The 12,749-nt window shown below is 40.6% G+C and overlaps 1 protein-coding gene across 1 annotated transcript in view; it reads right to left on the bottom strand.

The window, feature by feature from the left end:
- Window positions 1-11,832, bottom strand: part of LOC105466203 (ubiquitin conjugating enzyme E2 D1) — a 35,701-nt gene extending 23,869 nt beyond the window's left edge. Inside the window, exon 1 of the mRNA XM_011715235.2 lies at window positions 11,612-11,832. Coding sequence (XP_011713537.1) covers window positions 11,612-11,635 — 24 coding nt within the window. The 5' untranslated portion in view covers window positions 11,636-11,832. The remainder of the gene's footprint in view (window positions 1-11,611) is intronic.
- Between the last annotated feature and the right edge of the window lie 917 nt (window positions 11,833-12,749).

Below are 12,749 nucleotides of genomic sequence, written 5' to 3'. Positions count from 1 at the left end.
ACCTTCAAGTAAGACTAAGTCCTTAAAACGACTTACCAGACCTTCCAAGATCTGAATTCTCTCTAGCCTCATATCTGCAATACTTTTCCCCAGTGCTCTCTGCATCAGCCATGACTTTTAATTCCTCCAAATGCTATCTTGCCTCTAGTTGCAAACATGGCTTCCTTTTAGGCAGAAGATACTTAATCACCTCCCTTCCCCAAAACACACTCTCTCCCTCAGTCATTCATTTTATCTACTTTACTTTTACTTTCATGTCTCATCTTAAACATTACTGCCTTCAGGAGGTTTTCCCTGAACCCTTCAATGGGTCCCTGCTATATTCCTAGAATACTCTGTGCATCCCTTTTCATGACATTAATCAAAATTATAATGACAAACAGTAAACAATCTTGAGTTTGATGAGGGCAAGGATGCACTATGATTAAGACCGTTCATTCCAGCTGGTGTGGTGACTCACACCTGTAATCCCAGCACTTTGGGAGGCTGAGGTGGGTGGATCATTTGAGGTCAGGGGTTCCAGACCAGCCTGGCCAACATGGTGAAACCCAGTCTCTACTAAAAAACACAAAAATTAGCCGGGCGTGGTGGTGCACGCCTGTAGTCCCAGTTACTGGGGAGGCTGAGGAAGGAAAATTGTTTGAACCTGGGAGGCAGAGGTTGCCATGAGCAAAGATCATACCGCTGCACTCCAGTCTGGGTGACAGAGTGAGACTCCATCTAAAAAAAAAAGCATTAGTTCCTATTACTCAAAAACCTTCAGTGGCTTCCCCAATCTTCTGCATTAAGTATGTATTTCTCAGCACGGGCCTTCAAGGTTGTCTACAATATGAAGCTTTATGGTCTACTGTTTCTGAATGATTCCCAAAAAGCAGGATTATCTGCTCCTTCCCAAATAAGCCAAGCATATTCTAGTGTCATTTCTGTAGCTTCCTCTACGAGCCTGGCTCCCCTAAGTCTTTCAAAATGCTATCCACTCTTCCCAACCTATATCAAATTCCATCTTCTCCACAGTCTTTCCTGATTTTCCCAAATAAATTTGGCCTCTCCCATCTTTGACTCCCTTCCTGTTTAAATACATTGTATTTTCTGTTTGGTACTTTCCTAAATCCATCTAGTTGTCACAGGATTTTTCTTACGCTTATTAATTCTAAATTTCTTAGATAATGGTGATAGCTGTTTTTCTATATAACTAGCATCTCCTTACTGCATTTAGTACATGCCTTATATCAGAAGGTGTTCCATAAATGCATTAACTTGAATCTTTTGAGACAGGGTGTTGCTGTCGTACAAGCTGAAGTGCAGCAGCACAATCACAGATTGTAACAAGGTTACAATCAACTGTAACCTTGAATTCCTGGGCTCAAGTGATCCTCCCACCTCAGCCTCCTAAGTAGCTGAGACTACAGGCACGTGCCACCACACTGAGCTATTTTTTAAATTTTTCTTTTTTTATAAATGGGATCTCACTATGTTGCCCAGGGTGGTCTCAAACTCCTGGGCTCAAGTGTTTCTTCTGCCTAGGTCTCTCAAAGTGCTGGGATTACAGGTGTGAGCCACCGTGCCCAGCACTGAATCTTAAAAATCTATTACACAGGCTGGGCACCAGGGTCTCACCTGTAATCCCAGCACTTTGGGAGGCTAAGGTGGGTGGATTACTTGAGGTCAGGAGTTCGAGACCAGCCTGAACAACATGGCAAAATCCTGTCTCCACTAAAAATACAAAAATTAGCCAGGCATGGTAGTGCACACCTGTAGTCCCAGCTACTCAGGAGGCTGAGGCATGAGAATCCCTTAAACCCAGGAGGTGGAGATTGCAGTGAGCCAAGATCATGCCACTGCACTCCAGCCTGGGCGACAGAGCGAGACTTCACCTCAAAAAAAAAAAAAAACTATTACCTATAAGGCAGTTGTGCAGCTGTGTATGGCAGTTGTCTAAATATGTGGATAAAACACTCTTTTAAGTACAAAAGCTATCCATGACATACAGAGAAGCTAAATTGAATTAGAGAAGCACATTATGTTACCAGTGCAATAATAGAAATACATTTTATTTGCATCATAAATAATTGCTCTTTAGAGAATAAGATTTATTGACCTTATATTATACATTAAGAGATGTCAACATTTATTTCAAATCTGATATTTCAAAGTAAATGGAATTTTAAGTCAAGTCTAATACAGCTGCAGAGCACAGTGCCAAAGCTCAGTGTTTGTTTTTGTGATCACTACTGTTTGCTGCAAAACAAAACAAAACAAAACAAAAACAGCAAATAACATTATTTAGGTTTGCCTAAAATTATGATTCAGAAGGGATGATATAAAGCACCAAGTTCAATCCATTAAATTTCCAGGTGAAGAATATAAAGACTATGAGTCTCTTGGCCAAGGTCACAAAGCCAAACTAGGACGAAGGTTCAGACCATCTGACTTCTACTCCAGCACTCTTCCCACCCCAGTTCAATACTCAACACTATAACGGCTACAGCACATGATTTTCAACCAACACTGAAGCAAACAATGCTCCAGTACTGTATTAAGGCCATTTGCACATTTTTAGCTATGCACCAGAGAAACAAAGTGTGATGAGTGAAGGAATGAGAAGGAATTCTTATATTTTCTCAGGAGCTTATATCATATAAAAGGTTAGAAATGAATACTACTTCATAAGCTTTCAGGAGAGTTGTGTTTAAAGACACTCTGAGAGACAAGAAAAACTTGATAGGAAAGTATACACAACTTACATAGAATTTTGACATAAAATATGCAAATGGAGCATTCTGAGTGCTCCATTATCAAAACTTACTATTTACTTTACAGTAACCAAAAAAAGATGGAAGAAAAAAAAGAAAACCTAGCTGCCTATTTGTTAAAACGCATGTAAAACATGAACATGCCTACCAATACCTACCAAATATTTGTTATTACATATTGCTTCTTACAGCTCTATAGTTCATAACTGGCATATAGTGGGCACTTAAAGTGTTTCATAATAAATTCTCTACTCTGTGTTAGTATCATCCAGTATTATTCTTGAATATTATGGTTGTACATCAGTCACTAAAATGTTGCTACTTGTAGAAGTAAACAATGCATACAGTCTGTATCAAATGGAAATGTTTCCAAGGCTAGAACAGTTTACATTATGTGTATATATGTATCAATATATTTGTGTGTCTCTCTGTATGTGTATATGTATTCATTTGCTCTCCCTATATATGTATGCATGTATATATATGTTTGTATGGCATGTATTTTTGATGTTAATTTTACCTAAGGATCTTATGTTATGGAACAGTGATTTTCCAGCTTTCCTTACAGCAATTCATAATGCGAAAAAGATTTTACATTACAACCTAGTACACACACACACACACAGGGACACACATACACAACCAAAACAAAAGTTTCATGAAACACCACCCTTACTATATGCAAAGCACTAATATTTTCCATTCCATTTAAAAAAGTGGATGTTTATTATTCACTAAACTGTTTGGAAACTCACAAAAGAGAAAAAAAAAGATGCTGAGAAGGTGTATACCTTAGTTTGGCATCCATTTCTTAGAAATAATCTACCATCAATAGATACCAACCAGAAAATACCAAAATGAAGTCTACAAACTATTAACCATCATTCATTCAAAAGTGCTATTGAGCACCTGAAAGGCTGGGTCATAAAACAAGTCCCTACTTGGGAGGCCAAGGCAGGTCGAACACCTGAGGTCAGAAGTTCAAGACCAGCCTGATCAACATGGTGAAACCTAGCCTTTACTAAAAATACAAAAAGTTAGTTGGACGTGGTAGTGGGTGCCTGTAATCCCAGCTACTTGGGAGGCTGAGGCAGGAGAATCACTTGAACCCAGGAGGCGGAGGTTGCAGTGAGCTGAGATTGCGCCACTGTACTCTAGCCTGGGCGACAAGAGCAAACTCCGTCTCGGCGGGGGGGGTGGGGGGGGGAACAAGTCCCCACAATTTAAAAGGAGTCATATAATAATGGAATTTGTTCTCTGACCATAACGGAATTAGAAATCAGTAACAGAAAGCTATCTGTAAAATCCCCAAACATATGGCAAATAAATAATGTACTTCTAAATAATCCAAGGGTCAAAGAAGAGATAAAAGGAAAATTAGAAATTATCTTTAAGTGAAAACAAAATACAGCAAAATTTGGGAGAAGTAAAAACACAAGCCGGAGATTTTCTGGTTTAAGAGAAGAACAACGAGCCCAGACCATTCATTAGGTCCACTTAGTTTTCTCTAGAGCAATCCAACCATACTACTCCCAAACCCTGCTCACATAAGGAAAGTGGCCACCTACAATGAGAACAATCAGATTATTATTTGAGGAAGCTTAAGGTGAAGGAACCAGCTCCTCAGCTCACCCCCATTGGAGAGGTTTCTTAAGTCTAAAAAAAGACCAGGAATCGAAATAAGCATTGTGGTGTCACTAAAGGAGATGAGCCATACAAACGGGACCATATGAATAGAGGGCAGTGAGAAATAAATCCAGAAAGAGGCAAGACAAGAGGATGCAGAGCATGATGGTGGAATGGACAGCACTAGACTGTATGCTTCTAGATAGCAGCTTCCTCCCCATACTAAGGGCAACTCCTGGAACACAACAGCCTGCTATTGTCTAACGTGTGAAACTGAACCTTCACAGATTCATCTCAGAACCAAACTAAGCACAGAAACACTTTAGCTTCTCAGAGATCGTCAAGACCAAGATGGGCCAGAAATAAAACCTGTCCTGCCTTCAGACATATGTGCTAAGGTAGCCTGAGGACCCACCCCTCCAATCTCCAAACTCTGCAAATATGGGTCATATTATATATTCTAGTATCATTTATTCCAGCATTTCACAGGAGAGGAGAGAGGATAAGTATCTCAATTCCTGTTGTTAATTCAATGTAATTAGTTTATTCACTATTAAAAAGGCGGGGGCTATTACATTAGTAGACGACCATTAACTTAGTTTTATGGCTAAATATTAGGTTTATCATTTCTATTAGTAGCACTCATTAAATGAAAATAAAGGGCCCATATGTTTTCTATGCGTATTTCAGGGAACTAAAGTGAGTAAGGACGCTATTCTGCTTTCCTGGAGCCAATCCCACATCCTGCTAGGTTTGGTTTTCATATGCGCCCGGCTTCTTAAAATAGGCATAAACAGTCTTATTTAGTTCTAGGCTATTCATTTCCACAGAGAAAAAATCTCAGAACTTTTTAACTGTCATAGGTTACCTCATTTTTTTACACCTTTATTGTGATGAAGAAAGAAAAATACCGTATCAGGGCAAAAGAAAGACTGAGCTTAATTACAAAGATTTAAAAGAAACATTTACATAGTGGCTTATTAGAGAAAGAACACTATGTCCCTCTCATCTCAAGGAAAACCATTTATCCCAAAACGCATAAATACTATGCTTCTTTAAGTTATATCATTCTTTCTAGAAAGAACTGGAGTCTTGGATTTAATCTCGTAATACGAACAGTTTACTACTCAAAACCACTATAGGAACTAAATGACTCTATCAATTCAAAAACAGTTATCTCAAATAAAAACTTCACAATGCAATGATACTTTTGACAGAGCATTTATGAACTACAACCAATGTTTCAAAATCCTTTTGGAGGAGAGAAATTCAAAGTGATGAAATAAAGATGATCAAAGTTATATTACTGATTTACAACATTAAACGATCTCAGCATGCATTACTTTGGAGCAGAGATTTACACAGCACAATCAATACATTTGAGCAATGTGTCAGTGAAAGTGATTAAATATGCCAAGGTCTTAATTATAACACCACTTTACATTTGTATAGAACATTCCAGTTTGCAAAGCACTTATATCCCATAAACCCATTTGACTCTGTGTCTTCCAGTTTAAATATAATAGATATGAGTTCACGTGGATAAGAGAAGCTATGTACTGAAGTGGTTAAGAATATGGAATTACATAAGATGTATTAAATTTACTTTTGCTTGCTTCTATTTCCCTTTTTTAGAATGTGGCTACTAGAAAATTTAAAATTAAAATGTGGCTCACATTGTATTTCTATTGGATAGCATTGTTCAGTCAGTTTATTGACAGATTTTATTTGCTAGCCTAGGGGGCACAATCATTGACATATAAAAAGATTAAGAAAAGGAAATAACACCCTCTCCACTAAAGGATTTGACATTTTAAGTGAAGTGTCACAGGTTCAGTAATAATATTGCAGCCAAGCTTAAAAGCAAAATAAAAGGTAAAGTCATACAAAACTTTCTTATGGAATGTAGCTGTTCTCTTCTATAAATAGATTACTGACATTAAATTACGGAAAGTGATTTAAGAAACAATGTTACCCTCTTTAAAAGCCCACAAATTTGCTCTGCCTGAACAAGGAGGAAAATGTTCTGCCCTCCTCTTGCTAGAACCTGAACGCAAAGACAGAATAAGGCAAGTAAGTCCTACAAGGGGGTTTCACCATCTACTCTGATATCATTTACTCCTTCATTTTTCAGAGAAAGAAAATGAGTCTTAGCCTGACTAGGTGGCTTATCCAAAATGTCATCATTTCAAAATGTAATCAGTATAAAAATATCTGTTTATAAATATCTCATTTAGTAACAATTATTTAGACTTTTATACTAGGTCTTCAAATTCCAGGATATATTTTACACTTCAGCACATCTCAATTTAGATACTAAATTTTCATCAGCAATATTTGATCTATATTTAGAGTTCATAAAGCTCAAGGTTGAAAACTAAATTTTCATAGCCAATTTGTTTCCATGTGGCTAGTGGCTACATTAGACAGAAAGCTTTATAGAATATCTGATGAGTTCAGTAAGCTCAGTGAATGCTCTCTTCAATATCCAAAAACTATCATTCTCTCCTAAGGACAGAGGTGGAAGAGAAAGATCCTAGACTCTCCCTTCAGATAGGCAGTTTGGTGGCTTTCATTAGCGATATGTAACTGCAACTATTTTTGTGTTAACTAGGCATGAGAAGGTATTAAATACAAGATTCTAGAACTAAAAAAAAAAAAAAAAAAAAAAAAAGAATATGGAATTGAAGTCAACTGTTTGTTTTGGACTTGCAGCAATGTCACTTACTAGATAACACGATCATGAGTAAACTACTCAATATTTCCCTGCCTTAGTGTCATCATCTGTAAAATGGAAATAACACTCTTTCCACCTCTTGGGCATACTAAGAATTAAGTCAATTAATATATGTCAAGTACTTATAAGGCAGAGTAACCATTATATACACCCTGGTTTTTGAGATCAGTAGCCTCATATGTATGGATATCCATACATATCCATTGTATGGAAATGTATGGGAAACTGTACTAACCTCATTATACGAAGCTAGTAAGCCACACAGCCAGGAATAAAAACCAGACCTTTGGCTGCGTGAGGTGGCTGTAATTCCAGCACTTTGGGAGGCTGAGGTGGGCGGATCACCTGAGGTCAGGAGTTCGAGACTAGCCTGGCCAACATGGTGAAACCCTGTCTCTACCAAAACTACAAAAATTGGCTGGGCATGGTGGTATAGGCCTGTAGTCCCAGCTACTCAGGAGGCTGAGGTGGGAGGATCACTTGAGCCTCGGAGGTGGAGGTTACAGAAAACTGAGATTGTGCCACTGCATTCCAGCCTGGGTGACAAAGTGAGATCCTGTCTAAAAACAAAAAACAAAACAAAAAAACCTCAGACCTTCTTCTTCCATTTGATGCTCCATCCATAGAGGGCTGGGTTAAGGTTTTCTAGACTAACATAAACAGTTTAACATAAAATTTTACAAATCAAAAAAAAATTCAGCAGCTCAAAACATTAATCAAATTCGATTTTAATCTATATGTCTCTACATATGTTTCAGATTACACTGATTATTAAAAAACAAAAACAACTAATGTTCCATTTGGGGGGCAGAACTACACACCAAGGAATAGTTCTCTGGGTTGCTATATTTGTAAAACAAAACTCTATTGCCTCACTTTTCAAAAGACAGACAAAAATGGAAACAAACTTATCACATCACATCACATCACATAATGCTAGTATGATGTTCATTACCTCAAATTCTTTATCAAATAAGATCTATGATGATGATAATGACTGTTTTAGGATTTCCTTTTTTCCTCCTTTAGTTTTCAAAACATTCAGTATTGGGATATTAACATCTGTAATTTAAAAAACAATCCCTCCCAAAAAAGTGTATCAAATAATGAAAACAGTATTGATAGAAGAAACAACTTAGAAATTAATTCTAGAAAACAGATACTTAGCTGAAAAACTGTCCTCTTTTTTCAGACATGTTTTAGGTATCTTTCCTTAGACTTTGTTCAAACTTTTTTCTTTTAATGATTTAGGTGACTGTGATAACATCTTTCACTGTATTTAAAAATAGGGCATGGGTGCGTAAATGTATGAGCTGGAATGCAAAACTGGCACACTAAATCAGAGCATTAAATCATTTAGTATATTCTAGTACATTTAGTATATTCTAGTATAAAAATGTATTTTAAGCATTGATATCTCCATGCTCTGTCTTCACATACAGTTTTAATCCAATCATCTTTATTCTTTTTCATAGTGAAGAAATGTGAAATCATGAACTTCTTAACGTTCTCAAATATGCCAAGCCAATTAAGAGATTATTGGCCGGGTGTGATGGCTCACACCTGTAATCCTAGCACCTTGGGAGGCCGAGGCAGGTGGACTGCCTAAGCTCAGGAGTTGGAGACCAGCCTGGGCAACACAGTGAAACCCCATCTCTACTAAAATACAAAAAATTAGCCAGGCCTGGCAGCGTGTGCCTGTATAGTCCCAGCTACTCAGGAGGCTGAGGCAGGAGAATTGCTTGAACCCAGGAGGCAGAGGTTGCAGTGAGCCGAGAGCACGCCACTGCACTCCAGTCTGGGAAACAAAGCGAGACTCCATCTCAAACAAACAAACAAAAAAAGATTATCCTAGGACAATGCACTCCTCTATTCCAGGCCTCTGGATCCCTCCTTGAATAAGGACAGGCCAGAACATCAGTGGTTCTCAGTCTTCTTTCCACCCCAACCCATCTGAGGGATTCAACACCTCTCCATTTATAGAAGTGACGACAGTCTGAAAACGTCCCTCAGGTGATTCTAAGACACTACCCTAGAAGCTGTTCCCGTGCTGGTACCCTCTAGTACACTACGGCAGACTTATCTGAGGTTCCACACAGCTCTACAGTCTGCAACTTTAGGTACAGGAAAACTATAGTAACACTTCAATAGGAGCTTAGGAAGAAAGGCCAAAAGTTAGTATACATCTTCATTTGTTGGAACATGAAAGATTCAAATAAGAATGTCTATACTGACGACATCAAAGAAGAAGATGGTATAACTGTTCATATGGCAGGCGGCACAACTGACCTAGAATTGGCTTCTAATCAAGGAGGTAGATAAAGGAGGAGGAAAAATAGGGAATCAATCAAAATAATCACCCCTAAGGTTTGAGGAAACGGTCTGAATGTGTGATTAATGGAAAGACTTGTGTAAGTTAACTTGCCTGATATCAGAAAGGGAAGCCAAAGATGAACGCACAGAGATGTGATGGTATATGATCCCAATTTCTTCTCCAAAATATCGATTTGTCACATGTTTGATATCAATTCCATGTAAGTAATTTTTTTTTTTTCTGAACAACTCTATAAACTAATAACCAATAAATACTAAAAAGAAAAGATTTGGACACACACATTATAAATACAAATCAAATACACCAGTTCAGCATGGTGATTGACGAGAACTGCCAAGTATGGTATTTACAAACAATGTTCATATTTCTTTGAATATCCACTTACTGTGGACAAATTGCACAGCATTTAAACGCTATTGTTATAGTTGGGTATGGTGACTTGTGCCTGTAATCCCAGACTCTCTGGAGGACAGGAGTTCAAGACCAGCATGGGCAACATACTGAGATCCCCATCTCTTAAAAAAACACAGTGATAATTTAAAAAGCTCTTGTATGTGCAAAATCATGTGAAAAATTCTCACAACTAGGAAAGAAGGAAATAGAATTTGAAAACTTCCTTGGAAGATGTGCATTTTCTGATCCAAATGTGAACCAATATTACGTCGTCATTAATAAGTATGCAAGTTATGGTAAAGAGGCCGACTGAGGCTTCAAAATTAGGATATTTATATAAAACAACGTGTAACTGAACTATCTTCAAACAAGAAAACATTATAACTTAATAAATGCTGATGCTGATTGTTAACTGTATGTTTTACAATGAGACGACCTTTAAATGGGACAAAAAATAACAGGTGATCAACAGATTTAGAATTTGAAAATAAAAAACTGGCAGGCTCTAAAAGTTGCTGTCCTCTGTACCTAAAGATGCCACTAGTGGCTAGTCAGAATACAATGTGTACGTCACTATCACTGCTCTAACATTTACTATTGCTGTAATGGACTACTGGTCAAAAAAGTAGATAAAAATGTGGGCATTAATTTCTTCTGAAACAACTACAAAATACACTGACCATTGTTGCTTAACTTAGTGAAAAGCACTCCCTATTTAACAAACACATTCTCAATGTTCCCAGTGTGAACTGTAACTGTAAAACCTAAAACTTGGGTCAGTACACAGACCAACAAGAAATAAAAATGAACAGAAAGAAATGCCCGAATATCAATTCTGAAGGATGTTCGCTTCTGAAATGGTGGCAATAAATACTGTGAAAAAAAGACAATTCCACACACAGGGTTGAGATGGGTGAACAGTTGTTGGATGAAGATACACATTTCTTCCTCATTTTATACCCATGTGTCAAAGCATCAAAACAATCTATTTGCGACAGTTTATGTTGTGTCTCGAACTTTACATCTAAGTTTACCATGAGGGGCAAAAAAAACCTGTTTGGCTTGACTCACCGTGAATCACAGCCAGGAGGTCATCTTGTTGTGTATCAGCAACTATGTTTTCGCTACAGCTATGTGACCTGAAGTGGCAGCAGCAGAGGCACCAAAATAGAAGGGGCAGGAGCCTTCTCTTGGCTTCTTGGCCGCAAATGGGCTTTCCAACCCATTCGGGCAACTGAGCAAGAGCCAACCGCAGAGGAGAAAGAACCAACCCGACAGCTCCGCGGAGAAAGGCTGCAGGCCCACCCCACCTTCCGTGCCCTCCCGGGGAGCCCGGGTAAGCAAGAACATAAAAGAGACAGGCTTAAGAAACAGCCTGGAGAAAACACAGCATGACAGGGGTCAAAACTAGCCTCATGGAGGGCAAAACCCAGCCGTGACCGTGAAGCACAGATTTCGGGGCGGTCTGGACGCGGAAGAGGCTCTATACCCTGGGGCTCCGGGAGCGGCCCCGGCGCGAGCGCGCCACGGGCCCCCAGCCTTCAAGCTCCTCCGGCCGCCTGGGACCTGCCCCCGCTCCCACCTAACCTGTCCGGTGCCCGCTGGCCGGGCCCGAGCCTCCAGCTCCCTGCCCGCACCCCGGCCCACCCTTCCATCTCGTGCTCTCCCTGCATATCTCTCGGGACCACTGGCCGAGTCAGCGTGGGCAGGCGCCGCTTCCCTGCTGCCCTGCTGCCCCGCAGCCCCAGGCCCGGCCCCGGCACTCACTTTCTGAATCCGCTTCAGCGCCATGGATCAGGGATCGCGGTGGGGACACCGGCCGGCAGGGGTCGGCTGCGGGGCTCGGGGGCGCGAGTCTTCGCGAGTTGGGCTCGCTGGCAGCTCAGCTGGCTCCGCGCGGTGGGTCCCCGGTTCGCCGCTCCCTGGCTCGCTCCGGGCGCCGGTCCCTGCTCCGTCTGCGCCCGAGCGCGAGTGTGCGCGAGTGTGCGGGCGGGGAGGCCGGCGAGACTCTTTTGTTTCCGCTTTTGCTTCTGGGAAGGAGCCTGCGCCCTCCCCGCCGCGCCCCGCCCCGCCTGGCATACTGGGAAGTGTAGTTCCAGCCCTGTCCTCGGCCGCAGGCCCCCAGACGCTGCCAGGTTACTTGCTGCTGACCTTAGCCAGGCAGCTTAAGGTGAGACCTGCCGGGTGCTGGAGTTAGTCTCTACAGTCTCATTTAGAGCAAGTTACTGAACCTGGGGCTGCGCATCTGTAAAATGGGGATAACAAATGAGCTCCTAACGCACATAAAGGAATTTCTAAATCATCAGTTAGTAATTCCTTATCCAATAGGTGCCACAGCTGGTTTTATTATTTTTACCTTTAAATATTTCACTGTCTTTTCTCAAATATATGAATTATCTCAATTACTCGCCCAGCACACATGCACAAACTCATATCTATCAGACCCCTTACTTACCTCCTTGGTTCTTACTGCAGAGGAAAAAGGTGTCTCTTCTGTCCAATGCACAGATCTTCCGTGTCTGAGTGCATTGTCTGCTCATAGGTATGCCCCTCCCATGAATTACCCGCTTCGAACACCGAGTTCAGAGCTCTCACTCCCATCGTTGACTCCTTCCCTTCCATTGACAGTCTCTGACTAATAGTCAACGCACACTCCCCACTCTCCAATTCCTGGGCACTTGTGTACCCATTAAAACTTGGCTTCTTGGCCGGGCACAGTGGCTCACGCCTGTAATCCTAGGGCTTTGGGAGGCTGAGGCGGGCAGATTACCTGAGGTTGGGAGTTCGAGACCAGACTGGCCAACATGGTGAAATCCCATCTCTACTAAAAATACAAAAATTACCTGGGCATGGTGGTGGGCGCCTGTAACCCCAGCTACTCAGGAGACTGAGGCAGGAGAACCGC

Source organism: Macaca nemestrina, chromosome 9, assembly GCF_043159975.1.
Source record: "Macaca nemestrina isolate mMacNem1 chromosome 9, mMacNem.hap1, whole genome shotgun sequence".
NCBI lineage: Eukaryota > Metazoa > Chordata > Mammalia > Primates > Cercopithecidae > Macaca > Macaca nemestrina.
The sequence above is the reverse complement of the archived record's forward strand: the minus strand, read 5'-3'. Positions and strand labels throughout refer to the sequence as shown.